The sequence below is a fragment of the Loa loa genome (assembly GCF_000183805.2).
Source record: "Loa loa unplaced genomic scaffold supercont3.7, whole genome shotgun sequence".
In the NCBI taxonomy this organism is placed as follows: Eukaryota; Metazoa; Nematoda; class Chromadorea; order Rhabditida; family Onchocercidae; genus Loa; species Loa loa.
Window position 1 is genome coordinate 531,840 of NW_018108187.1, and position 13,205 is coordinate 545,044.

The 13,205-nt window shown below is 37.7% G+C and overlaps 5 protein-coding genes across 6 annotated transcripts in view; 4 read left to right on the forward strand and 1 right to left on the reverse strand.

Moving 5' to 3' along the window:
- Positions 1–466: 466 nt before the first annotated feature.
- LOAG_16550 (hypothetical protein) lies at positions 467–1,897 on the forward strand (the record flags this gene model as incomplete). Its single annotated transcript, XM_020449202.1, has 3 exons — positions 467–568; positions 1,046–1,168; positions 1,607–1,897. The coding sequence occupies 3 exons, from the start codon at positions 467–469 to the stop codon at positions 1,895–1,897; spliced, it is 516 nt and encodes a 171-aa protein (XP_020307326.1).
- Positions 1,898–2,111: 214 nt separating this feature from the next.
- On the forward strand, positions 2,112–4,543 carry LOAG_16551 (hypothetical protein; the record flags this gene model as incomplete). Its single annotated transcript, XM_003143649.2, has 6 exons — positions 2,112–2,233; positions 2,382–2,629; positions 3,380–3,660; positions 3,732–3,856; positions 4,061–4,224; positions 4,419–4,543. 6 exons carry the CDS (start codon positions 2,112–2,114, stop codon positions 4,541–4,543), a joined length of 1,065 nt encoding a protein of 354 aa, XP_003143697.2.
- A 264-nt stretch (positions 4,544–4,807) lies between these two features.
- On the reverse strand, positions 4,808–5,231 carry LOAG_08118 (hypothetical protein; the record flags this gene model as incomplete). Its single annotated transcript, XM_003143650.1, has 2 exons — positions 4,808–5,027; positions 5,146–5,231. The coding sequence occupies 2 exons, from the start codon at positions 5,229–5,231 to the stop codon at positions 4,808–4,810; spliced, it is 306 nt and encodes a 101-aa protein (XP_003143698.1).
- Positions 5,232–5,762: 531 nt separating this feature from the next.
- On the forward strand, positions 5,763–10,159 carry LOAG_08119 (the record flags this gene model as incomplete). Of its 2 annotated transcripts, XM_020447620.1 has the most annotated exons (8): positions 6,010–6,033; positions 6,624–6,821; positions 7,339–7,536; positions 8,054–8,218; positions 8,526–8,712; positions 8,830–8,886; positions 9,222–9,302; positions 9,521–9,645. In XM_020447620.1, the coding sequence occupies 8 exons, from the start codon at positions 6,010–6,012 to the stop codon at positions 9,643–9,645; spliced, it is 1,035 nt and encodes a 344-aa protein (XP_020302167.1). The 2 variants fall into 2 exon arrangements, with proteins under 2 accessions (XP_020307327.1, XP_020302167.1); XM_020447621.1 differs by lacking the exon at positions 9,222–9,302 and having other exon boundaries at positions 5,763–6,033; positions 9,521–10,159.
- A 241-nt stretch (positions 10,160–10,400) lies between these two features.
- LOAG_16552 (RNA recognition domain-containing protein) overlaps positions 10,401–13,205 on the forward strand; it is a 4,052-nt gene continuing 1,247 nt past the window's right edge. Inside the window, exons 1-5 of the mRNA XM_020449203.1 lie at positions 10,401–10,605; positions 10,802–11,595; positions 11,753–11,950; positions 12,281–12,445; positions 12,519–12,672. Of these exons, the coding sequence (XP_020307328.1) occupies positions 11,440–11,595; positions 11,753–11,950; positions 12,281–12,445; positions 12,519–12,672 (673 nt within the window). The 5' untranslated portion in view covers positions 10,401–10,605; positions 10,802–11,439. The remainder of the gene's footprint in view (positions 10,606–10,801; positions 11,596–11,752; positions 11,951–12,280; positions 12,446–12,518; positions 12,673–13,205) is intronic.

Sequence of the window (13,205 nt, forward strand, 5' to 3'; positions counted from 1 at the left end):
CAAAATGAATGATTCGAGTGTCAATTGCTGGTTAATATACTTCCATTGCCTTAAATTATACGAAAGCATTTAGAATGAGTATAGAATCTCTGAACGAAATAAGCCGGAAGTTTTTACAAACAGAGTGATTCCTGAATAAATTTCAGAAGTTGTTTAAAATTTCATCATACATATGAAGTGTACTTATCGCAAGAATCTTTGACAAACTAAATAAACATTAAATAAGCAAAAGTAGAGTCATCATTCGATTTCTAAATCGTAATGCTTCTTTGCCTGAAGACCGGTAATTTATCTTTAAGCAGTTTGTACTATTAAACGCTGCAGAAAACTCCTGTAACACTATGATGATGTGGAGTCCCTCTAACAGGTGTTTCAATTATTCGAAAACCTTGATATTGCTTAGTTTACGAACAACTTGCACTTGCTATTGGCTGGAATCGGTTCGGTTCTTGCTGCATTACTGTACATGATCAATGCCTTGGTTACTGTTGGCTTGTTACGACAAGATATCATAGATATTGAAAAAGCACCAAAACAGATGTCTTGCATCGCAAAGGATGATCCAAATGTAAGCTTATTTTCTTAGTACTTTAAAGAAAAGGAAATTAAATAAATGCGATGGTTCTTAATAAAGCTATGCTAAACGCAAATATACTGTTGGTTAAAGTATATCAACTTAATCCATTTAAATGATATCATTTATTCATGTTACTTTCCCATAGCAATAGATAGGTTTCAATATGAAAGATTTTTGCAAAGAACATTTGCAGAAATTAATTGAATATAAGGAGCATTTGCAGAAATTAACTTATTTTGGTGTGAATGAATATTTTCCCATTTAAGCCAAAAGAAGGATGTTAGTAAGCTTGTCGTAGAATTGCTCTTATTTTGTATGAATTGGAAACTTCCAGAAATTTAACGATAAAGTGAGCTTTTTTTTTAGAATATTTTTATGTCCTTTAGCTTTGATCGACTTCCTTTTCATTAATTCGAACTAACTGGATTTAGGTCGAGCTGAATTTTCACGTTTTTATTTTTATTGCAGTATTTTTCAATATCAGTGATAAGCGAACAGCACGGTAAAACGATGGAAGGAATTAAAGAATTGAAAGGGCAACCGATAATAAAGATCGGAAATACTTCAGCCGTATTAATAAAGTGTGAAGATGTTAGTTATCATTTCTTACAACCCAACAAGTGTAGTTTATAAAAGCCTTGGAAATTGGATGCATCCACACCGCTGAATCTTCTTTCATCATCCTCTTTTTGTTCGATATTATAGGGCAGTTTTCAGTGATAAGCTGTTTTCCTTCATGCATCATGAAAATGCTTCTCAAATGAATTGAAACCGCTGTAATCACTATTAGTTAAGATTCTCATATTGTTTTACTGCTACTGTTAACATCTTTTGTCCATCATTCAGATATCGGAACAGCACTGCTTAAGCTATCTTCTGCGACGAGCACATAGGCAAGCAAAGAGCAGACTTAAGCGGTACAAAAAAAGAAGCATTTGAAGACCGGTGAGAGCAGAAATTCTGAGGGCTGAATTTTGAGGGACAACTGCTTACCCGAGGTTTCAATGTCTCAAAATATCGTCGTTCCAGGCATCACTTTCCACTGATCAGCGATTGGAAATGGACCAACAACATATAATCGATTATATTCGGGAGGAATTAGATTTGGATAATGAAGCCAGCAGCCATGACAACAGCAACACGAATTACAGTAGTAGCAATTGCAAAAACCGTAACAATGGTGATGCTAATGGTGTTGTGACGGTAGACTCGAGTAATCGATATCGATATGCACCAGCAAAAAACAATAATTCAAAATCCAGTGCTCGGTGTAATCAGAAACTTCAGCAGCGATCTACTAGTGTTTGGAGTCAAGTGTAAGGTTACATTGATCGATAACTTATAATTTGCAGTCATCGCAGGTGTAAAAAGAAATTAAATTCCTATTGAATGACAGTGAAAGTATCCTGAAGTTGCGTCACTACCTTGTCATTTAACTACGGAAGACTAGTATTGTTTTAATTCCTTTCAATCCCTATTTGAGTACATTCGAAATGTAATAATCTGGTGATATTGTATTTCTAGTTCAAGTAAGATGATACCGATTCCGTTAATTGCTTCTGCCGAAATAGAACATCTAAGCGACAATCATCGTATTGAGCATTTAAATGCTCATTTCTTGGCTACCCGAAAATATGATTCACTATTTGCCCATAGGTAAAGTCAATACCAAATGAAATATTTCTTGTTCTGCAGCAATAACTCTGAATTTCAATGCAATCATACTTACTTGTGACATCTTCAACATTCCACAATATTTTTAATTTCAAATTGGAACCAAATTTTCATAGTTTTTTTTTTATAGTGAAAGTATGAAATTAACAGAAATTTCATTTTTCGGGTACAATGACAGAATACCGAATAGTATGAAGTCAGGTACTATTGTACATATAGCTCGTCCAGTTGAGATTTTGCATCCACAACACCAACATTGTCTCAACAGAACTGCTGAGGAATGTGGAATTATTATTCGAAGACGTTACTCGAAAGGAGAGGATAATAATTCCAGACATAACGGCTACGAAAAATCCTCGGATGATGACTGCATATTTGGTGAATATTTGAGGTTTACTGATAAAAGATTTTGGAATCGATTTCTGTATGGTTATAGAGATCTTTTAGTTTAAAGCTGTTAAAATGTACATTTAGATAGAGGACTAATGCTAAAGTATGAAAGTTATTTCACGCGCAAATCCTTATGCTATCCGATAAGCGTAAGAGATATTTTATCGTCAGTTTGAAGAGATACTCTTGAAGGTGGAAGTGAAATGAGAACAAATTTCTCATTTCTGATCTTCATTTCTTGTTGATTCTATTGATTTCTTACCTGAGGGGACCAATAAAGCGACATTAAGTTAAATCAAAGATTCTGAAATAGAAGTGTAAAAATAAAGGAAATCCTATTATTTCACGAACAGTAGTTCGTGAAACTCTCTTTGTTTTTCCTCTTCAAATGTTGTCCGAGGTGCCGGACGTCATTTCAACTAACGGTGTAAGGAACGACGAATCTGCTGAAGAAACTGCCGAGAACTTTTTGCATATGGCTAGAATTCCAGGAAGTTACAGTACCATTACATTTCAACTTCAGATAGTAAGGGAAAACCGATTTTGAAGACGGATATCAGAATAAAACTTGTACTAACTCCTCAATAAACTTATTTGTCTAAGGAGAAAATAGTAGACGATAAGAACGGTGACGATTGCAAAGGATTAGCAACAGTTCTTTCATATTTTATTATCATTATATCTTAAATTCAAATAATAGGAAGTTAATCATATAGTTGTCTGGGTTATTTGTTTTAGGTTCATTTGTGGGACCGATCTACTATTACAATAATTCAATGCCAGCAAAGTTGGAAAATCTTGATTTAGCAATTCAGCCAGAGCTATTTTTCGTTGAGGAAACAGCTCAAAATAATCGAGATTACAGTTGTAGTGGTTCAGACGATTCAAGCTTGCAGCAAATGTTTGTCATAGCACCACGCAGTTATGGTCGTCGAGATAAGCTTCAACTTTTAACATTTTATTTTCTGCGCCTTGTGCTTATTTTCCCTTCTTTCGAGTGGTCACTGAGTGGTTCAAAAGTAAATAGTTAATGAGAAGTGAACAAGGAAGGGGATTAAGGGGAATTTCAGGAAATGTTAGAGGGATTCAGCGAAGATGCTATTCGAAACATGACTACCGTCGTGGATCGGGGAACATTCAACATCCATCCAATATTAAGCACATAGAATCAGATGATGACTCGCCATCGCCTACTAATTACAGGATTGCTGTCAGGTCCTTATCACTTTTAATCAGTGATTAAATGCTTTACCTAGTAAGGGAAAAAATTATAATGCCTTCAATTTAATCATTTTGAGCGTCTTTGAAGAGCGCCTTTTGATGACATTTAAAATCGAAGTTTACTGTATGGGCGTAAAAATGCTCATATATCAAAAATGTTCACATTAATTTTTGGTATCATTAGTTAAAATGATTCAGGAGTAGGCAAAAGATATCGAATTTATTACGAGATCGAGAATCAATAGATCCCTCCTGTATGCCATCAATTGTAGCAGCCATCGATTCAGGACGCGAATCGGACATAATCCGGAAAAACTCCCCGAAACGAACAAGCTCAAGAGACAAAAAGATGAGGAATAAAGGTAGTATAAGTTTACTATTCATAATTGATACTAAAAGATTTAAATTTAAAAGTTGATTTCATTTGTTGCCCTGATTCACCGTCGGACGTCATATGTTTGGAAAAACATATGGTTGTTTTGCGTACTTCATTTCACTATTACCCGTTTAACTTACAAACTTGTATTATATGTAACAGAAAGTTAAAACTTTCGAGGATTTGACGTGGTAATCAGGACGCAAAATAATGGTGAAAGTTTCGAAAATCGACGAAGAACATTGAGTGCTTCATCTTCCTCGCATGATAAGCCTATTGAAGCTTACCTTGTCACAGAATTTTGACTGAACAGTGTAAATATTAATAGCATTTGTTCCTTCTTATGGTCACTAATACGTCCTGCGAAGATTTGTATTGGAATTAAAGCCTCAGAAATCTGTGCTATTCAATAATTTCTCCGCCTGCATTTGCATCCTTTTGAAGAAGCTATATACTATTTTCAATTAAAATAATTTCGAGAAATAAACATAGCAGAACGGACCGAACGTGTTAAAGCACACGGCCAAAAAGTTGAGATGAAATTGAATCCATCCAAAACTGAAATTCGTTTATCCGGCTTTTGCGACAAAATTTAGCAGTAATCGATTTATTGCCATTTTTCCGGTCGCTATTTTCGTGCTCAAAATCACCATCATTACGCAGTCCGGTAGTTTGCTGACGTTGGGTCGGAACTCATTAAAACAATTACTGAATAACTGATGATGTAGCATGTAGCCTGACCCTTGACATCCTGTACTTATGAATGGAGTCCGTTCAGCTCGAAAGAGCCTTCAATAGATCCCATCGTGTAGATTTATTTCACTATTATTTATTATTCTTCCCATGAGTTTGTGTCAGCGAATTGGTTGCAAAATTCACGTGTGCTACGGCGTCACACGTCATCTACCTGCTCGTCGGTACTGCATTATTCGTTCGTTGTCTCTTCACCCCCTTTCGAAATAGCGCTTTGAGACGTGCGGTTGTCATAAACATCCCGCAAGTCTAATCGATATTGATATTTTAGGGAGGATTACCTGAGGGATTGTGACGTCTGTGGCGAGGGTTCAACTGCTGTGTTTTTTCCTTACTCAAGATTTCGTGGTCGGTCGGTTGATCGGTATGGCGCTATCCTTGGATCATTTATCCATGTTTTGATAAATTTTACTTAATTGTGTGGAAAATCACAATAAATGTGAGAGAGGTGGTAGTAATGAACAACGGTTGAGGTGCGGAAGGTGTGAGAGTTAAAGGAGGAGGGGGAGGGGGGAAAAGAAAGGAGGTCATGTGGAAGGGGGAAAGGGAACGGGGACCACCGAGCTGAGCTGGAGACAAAAGTCTGGTTGACATGATGGGTAGTGGAAGTTTCGTTATGCCGTCCAGTCTGTATTTTCAGCTTAGACATTTAGTATGGTTTAGAAGGTAAAGCCTGAAGGCTTAGGAGGTAAAGCTGGATTGAAACCAGTCGTTTTTATCAAAACTCTTTCCATCTCTCTGCATGAATTTGTGTTGAATGAAGACTGTTTTCACATTGTAGATTGTGTTAAGGCATTGGGTGTGCCAGCCAGCTAAGTTGAGAAAAGAAAGCTCTATCTGTCGGTATAAAAATCAGGATCACTATCAGGCAGGCATTCAGGCAAGAATCAGGAATCAGTGAGAGAGACATTATTGTACTTCTATTGACTTGTTGTGAGGGGATCTCGATAACTTCACTTAATCACTATCAGAGAGACAGTCAGTGTTAAGAGAGTGACACAAAACAGACACAGATACGATGGTGAAGACTGAAGAAAACGGAGTAAGGCTTTTACTACTTTAGCATTTACTTTCTAGTTTTTTCCTTTTGCTCTCGCGTATCTTATTGACTTTTTCGTTGTTTACATGTTATTTGTTACTAATTTGGCTTAATGAGCCAAAGTAAAGCAAGCAGGCAGTTAACATGGAGAGAAGCACAGCTATGAAACAACAGGCAGGCATATATCAAGGAATGTGTCTAAGTTATTTATTAAGCTACCCTAAGATCCATTATTAAACAGGACTCAGGATAAGCCTCCAGGATTAATCAAAGTTCAGGATAATAGTAAGTTCACTCCATAACCAGGTAAAAGTGCAGCATAAGATCAGGTGGCTTCCATGCACCCATTTTTCAACTTTTCCATGTTTTCAAAAAATCATTTCCATGAATCGGATGCCATGCTAGTACTGGCAGTAGTGATCAGTACTGCTGGTAAAGTTTGTCATTTCTTGAAGTGGTAAAGTCGTAAGGCAGTCTGTTTTGGAGAACGCCAAAGATTTGAAACTTCTAGCATGGTCCGAAAAACGAATACGGAGTTCATATGCCGATTTCTGATTTCATGAAGTAGGGTCGATTCAATAGATTCTGTTAAGGATGCAGCTGGTGGAAACCTCGAACCAGAACAATATCGGAAGATGTTTATTGGTGGACTTACAAGCTCTACCACTGATGAAACACTCAAGGAATTTTATTCAAAGTGGGGTACCTTGGTGGATTGCGTTGTGATGCGTGACCCAGCAACAAAACGATCACGTGGCTTTGGATTTGTGAGCTTCTCGAAGCAATCCGAGGTATGCTACAGTTATCTCCATAGGCATCCCTCAGCACGGTAAAAGCCACCAAAACATTCAATTCAGTTGTGGTTTATTGTTATGGTTGTTATGAATGTGATTCGATTATCGGTTCCATTATGATTTAACTGTAATACTTGCTGGTCAGGCTACAAGTTACTGACGCTTGTCATACAAAAAAATTTGCTAAAATTATATGCTTCATTTTGAATTTTAAAAAACTGTCAGCTTTATTTTGGAAATTACAACACTCACTGGAATAGTCTAAGAAACATGCCATGAATATGATATTTAATGATTTTGATTCCTGGCAGCAGCTAGCAGTACAATGAATTTCCGACGTAGGAAGTTTGATTCAGTTGTTAACAACAACGCACCCAAAAGAAATAATTTATATTGGTTCATATAGTGGTGATTCATTACATGAAATTAACAGAAGCTATGATTTAGTGTCAAAGGATTCAAATATGTCGATTTTGCTCAGAGAACTGGAACGAGTAATTATTTCTTGTTGTAGGTAGATGCGGCCATGGCAAATCGGCCACACATCATTGACGGTAAAACTGTCGATCCTAAACGGGCGGTTCCACGCGAACAGTCGCAACGAAGTGAAGCGAATATCTCGTCGAAACGACTCTATGTATCTGGCGTAAGGGAAGAACACACGGAGGATATGTTCAAGGAACATTTCGGAAAATATGGCAACATTTTGAAGGTCTTTTTTAGTATTCTAACGTAGTCATCACATGTACTGGTAGGAACTGATTCAAATATTTCGAATGACTTACTTCCTCGGGTTCACTTTCTCTGTATGTAGCATACATTTCTGATGCCATCATGTTTACTGATTTCTTTTCTGCGTCTATCCTTTTATTTTCATTGTCCTTGACATTTTAAATCCAGATTTCATTTTTGAAACATTTTCACTTTTGATGCATAATTTGAGTGTCTTCTGTGAAAGCTGTGGCTGTAGGTTAAGCGTGGAGATTTTAACTTTTGGAACGATTGCGATTAGCTTAATCATGGTCATTTCAAAACCTGTATGAGTACTGTGGAGCAAAGTCAATGTTGGCGCTGATGAATTTTCATACTTTTGTTAATGAAATAAATAGGAGACAAATTTCTAATTTCCTTAAATGGGAGGTGGCATTAATTACAAATGAGGAAACAGGATTTTGGAAGTAGTATTACAATATTACAGTGTGAATAGTATTACAGTTCTAGTATTACAGTGTGAAATAATTGCGGATAAAAACACTGGTAAACCGAGGGGATTTGCTTTTATAACGTTTGATGACTATGACGCTGTCGACAAATGTGTTTTAATCAAAAGCCATATGATTAACAACTATCGCTGTGATGTAAAAAAGGCGCTCAGTAAGGAGGAAATGGCAAAGGTATTTTTCTTAAAGCTTAGAATTTTCATCATCAGGTATTTAATAATTGTCGTTTGATGATCGTGTTTGCCTTGATTATTTAGTTCCTTTTCTTAGTTTCTTAGACACAGGAAATTCTAGCATAATCCCATAACATGTTGGGATACGAAATGGTACATTTTTATACCTCATTGTCGCTTTTCGGAAAACGCTTGTCGGCATAACTTATGAGTCATGGCCATGTATTAACTATAAGTCTGGGGCCAAAATCAACGGAGTAACCCCTGGTATCACTGGGTTGGATTTTGGTACTAAAATGTATGTACAGGTTCAACAACAGGAACGTGAACGAATGGATCGAGGAGCACGCTCTCGAGGACCACCAATGGGACGTGGTGGTGGTGGATGGGGCCCCGCTGGAGATAGAGGTGGTTATGGTGGACAACCATGGGGCGCTGGTCCCGGCGGACCTGGTGGTTATGGAGCAGGTGGTGGTGGTCAGTGGGGACCGTCAGGTAGAGTAGTTGTCAACTGTTTTATTAATTTTGATGTTTTTGTTGTTTTTCGAAGATGACAGAAATATAGTTTCTCTTATTATTATTAGAATAGTTTACTTAAGCTTTGCTTTGTAGGAGGTGGCTATGGAGGAGGTTATGGTGGTGGCTACGGTGGTGCACCCGGTGGCGGTCGTGAGTTCTGTGTATTATCAGTTTATCTTTCTAAAAATAATATCCATCCCTTCATTTAGTTGACCAATACTCATTTCTTTCCCAGAATTAATAGAGCAGCTCTGGGTAGGTATCATTATGTTATACACGGTTTTTCTTGCTGAATTAGAACTTCCATTAAATTGACTCTATATTGACCTGGTACTGAAACCGTCATCGCTGTTGTCTTTCCCCTGCTGCTAAAGGAAGCTTGCATTTTGACACATTCAACTGACTCATTATTCGTCTTAATTCCTAAAAATGATCGTTTTTGTGCTTTAAAGCTTTTTAATCAAATTTTAAATTTAAAATTTCAGGGGGATGGGGCGGTGAAGGCAGTGGTGGTTGGGGAGGTCCACCGTCGCAGGGTGGATGGGGAGCACCATCCGGCGGTGCAGGTTGGGAAATTATTCCCAAGTTATTTTGTATTCTCAAATTAGTTAAAATTAATTTTACTTATTTTCATACGTTATAGCTGGAGTAAATCATTGTTTTTGGAACGGCGAGGGTCATTTCTTCTCTCTTCCTATGATTGATCAGCTTTACTAAACGAGAGTAGTATCAGTGTGTCAAAAAAAAAAAGTAATTTTAGTACTTACGTATTTCTGTGTTTCAGGTGCAGGATGGGGACAAGGTGGCGGCCAAGGAGGTTGGGGCACCGGCGGGCAGGGTGCTGCGCAGTCATGGGGTGGATCAGGTGGACAAAGTGGAGGCGGCAGTTGGGGCGGTCGAGGTTATTGAAAATGTGGATTACGAAAATGTGGCACACATCTTTTCACTGCTGATACTTTTTTTCCATGGTTTTTCCAACGATCTCAGTAGGTAGTCCTTAAAGTGCAGATTTTAAGCCATTTCAAGTTCTGTATTTCAATTCTTTACAAACATTACTGTGTTTCAATTTTGCTGTGCCTCCATTTTCTTCTAAGAAAGTTGTGAAAATGTTGAGATGTTGGGAAAAGTGTAGTTCGCTCCTTCTCGATCTTCTGACAGTTACATGCATTTTCGCATCATTTTCTGTAATATCTGTAGACTTAGCAGTTTTCTTCTATAATCTTGTGATCATTTTATTGTTTGCTGAAATTCACGCAGTATCATTTTTACAGTCTTTTGTAGTTCCGGCGTTTTCACACTGTCTGTGTCTCAAATTTTTTATTATTGCAGTTGTTGTTTCGGTTGCTTTTCCCTTCATTGTGAAGCATTGTGTAGTATAAAATTTCGAAATGACTTTCCATTTGTTGTTTTTGCTACTGTTGGCTGCCGAAAAAGTTTCAGACCATCGGTATTTATTTTAGAATTCTAATGGTGGGCCCCAGTTTGTGCATTTATGTTGGTTAATGTGTCCGTATATTTATTTGGCTCATTGTTCTAGATAGGTGACGCATTGCTATCGTTAGTCTAGCTATAGATTACTGTGGTGGAATAAAAGTACTGCTTGGGACAATTATGATCTGCATGATTCAACTTAATTGGAGTGCTTCACGAATTTTCATCTTTTTATTTGTAGGAGTTGTGTGTTTGGATTAAAGTGGTGTATTCTCAACACGCGTTACGCCGAAAAGAGCAAGGTTGGTTTTGGAGTTGTGTATTGGTGAGGACATCAGGTGAAGAGAGAAGGGAAGTTGGAGTGTTCTCGTTGCACGTGTCTGAAAGAAGTTTCGGGAACTGTTTGTTCCTGATTGAAAATTTCTTCGAAAGCTTTCGGTAAATATTGTTTTAATTCTAAATCCTTATCAGGTAAGGAGAGGTTAGGCATATCATTAGTACTTTTTTCTCATTTTATTTTAACGTGAAATCCACTTCACGTTTGAAAGATGGTAAGCTGTAGTACTTCTGAATACTTAACAAAGCGTTACGATTTATTTGGTCCTATATATTGATTGGTATTATATACCTTTAGATATTGCTGTGAGATCAGTTATCAGTGACATACAGTATTTTGTGAGAGATCAGCCTATATATACGTCATTTGGTACAACCAGTGTATGTACTTTACGTGATCAAAGAGGGAGTGACCGTACACTACTACTACTACTACTACTACTACTACTACTACTACTACCTCTACTATCACTACTGTCGAGACTTAGAAACAAAGAGAACGATGGTGAAGACTGAAGATGGTGTAAGACTTTACTTTAGTTTTGTTTATCGGGAGGAGAGTTAAAGGTACGAGCAAGAACAGGTAAGACACGTCCACTAAGGTGAGATGTAATCCCCCTTTATTGCGCTGTTAACACCGGTGGCTATCTGTGATACTTGTTTTGCTGTGAAGAAACAAAAATGGCTTCGACTGATAAAATCAGTAAACAAAGCTGTGGATAATAAAGGCTGTATTTTTCACGAGCACTAGTTTCTAAAGTTGAATTCAAATAAGTTAAACAGTTAAAACAGGTGCTGCATGTATCCATCCTGTGCTTTCTGTCTTGAAACTTCAGCATCTCTTCTTTTCTTGTGTTGGGTGGTGTGAGATTGGTCGAATGCAAAATTTTTTAAAGTGTTTAGGGCGATGGACTTGAACCAGAGCAGTTCCGGAAAATGTTCATTGGTGGTTTGTCGGCAACAACGACTGATGAAGCACTCAAGGAGTTCTATTCTCAATGGGGTGAGCTAGTGGATTGCATTGTGATGAGAGATCCAGCAACAAAGCGTTCACGGGGCTTTGGATTTGTTAGCTTTTCCAAGCAATCCGAGGCAAGTTTTTGACATTCGAAATCCGGATTCTTCTTTAGGCTTTTAAACAGTGAAGCAAATTGATTTTAGATGAGAACCTTTTCTTCTTTATTGTGGAATAGTTGCGTTACATAGGTGTCTATATTTCTTGCCGTGCTATGAATAAAAAGTGTTTCAGGTTGATGCAGCAATGGCGGCTAGGCCACATGTGATTGATGGAAAAACTGTTGATCCAAAACGAGCTGTACCGCGTGATCAGTCGGCTCGTAGCGAAGCAAATGTTTCCTCCAAACGATTGTATGTTTCCGGTGTTCGTGAGGAGCATACCGAACAAATGTTTGAAGATTATTTCAGTCAGTTTGGCAAAGTATTGAAGGTGATTTTAATTCATTTTCAAGCTAAAAATCATGATATAAGTTTTTGGTTAGGGAGCTGAAAATAGATATGATACATCGGAATTTCATCAGTGGATTCCAACATCGGTTAAAGGTTAATAAGTTATTGTGATTGTGAAAATATTCGGTGATAGTTCAAACCCGTGTTGAAAAATCTGAAAAAAAGCTGATAGATGGATGACAGGAGTGAAAAATAGTGGGAAACTACAATGGGTAATAGTTTCTATGCAAATGTGATTTTATGCTAAGATGGAATTGAACTGCTTTTTGGCTATGTAAATTTGTTCCTTGTTTCTATATTAGTGTTGCAGGTAGAAATTATAGCTGACAAAAATACCGGGAAACCGAGAGGATTCGCTTTTATCTCCTTTGATGATTATGATCCGGTAGATAAATGTGTGCTGCAAAAAAGTCATCAAATTCACAATTATCGTTGTGATGTGAAGAAAGCTTTAAGCAAAGAAGAGATGGCGAAGGTTAAGTTTGATACTTCCATGTTTAAGTAGGTTTATTTTTAATTTTTAAGGTTTAAACGACAAATTTTTGTAGGCTCAGCAACTAGATCGAGAGCGTACAGAGAGAATGGGACGATCACGAGGTACAATGAGACCTGATCGATATGGCGGTGGACCAGGAGGCTATGGTGGAGCGTGGGGTGGACCTGGTGGTCCTCCTAGTGGTCAGTGGGGACCACCTTCTGGAGGTAATGTTAGTAGAAGTAATCTCCAGGGATATGTTGGTTTGCCATCATTTTTACAAGCTTGCAAAAATTAGCTGTGATAGTTTTGTTTAGCTTTTTATTTAGCTGTGATAATGTTGCAGGTGGTGGTGGTTATGGTGGAGGCTATGGGGGGTATGGTGCTTCAGCTGGAGGTTTGTTTTTTTTTCTGGAGAGGAAGTGTTCACATTTCTGTAGAGAGCTTCACTCGGTAATTTTATAAATTACGAAAATTTTAGGATGGGGTCCAAGTGGTGATGCCCCAGGTGGCTGGGGTGCTGCTGCTCAAGGTGCTTGGAACGGTTCGCAGTCTGCATCCTCAGGTTGTTTTTGCGGTTCTCTTTTCGGAGTTAATTAAAAGATTTCAAAAATACAGAAGGTCAACTTTTTTATGATCAGAGGTTCTGAACTATCTTCCTTTGTTTCATTAATAACTTTTTAATAATTTCCTTTATAATTTTATTGCAGGTTGGAGTGGCAGCAGTGGTGGTGGACAAGGTGGTTGGCAAGGAAGTGGT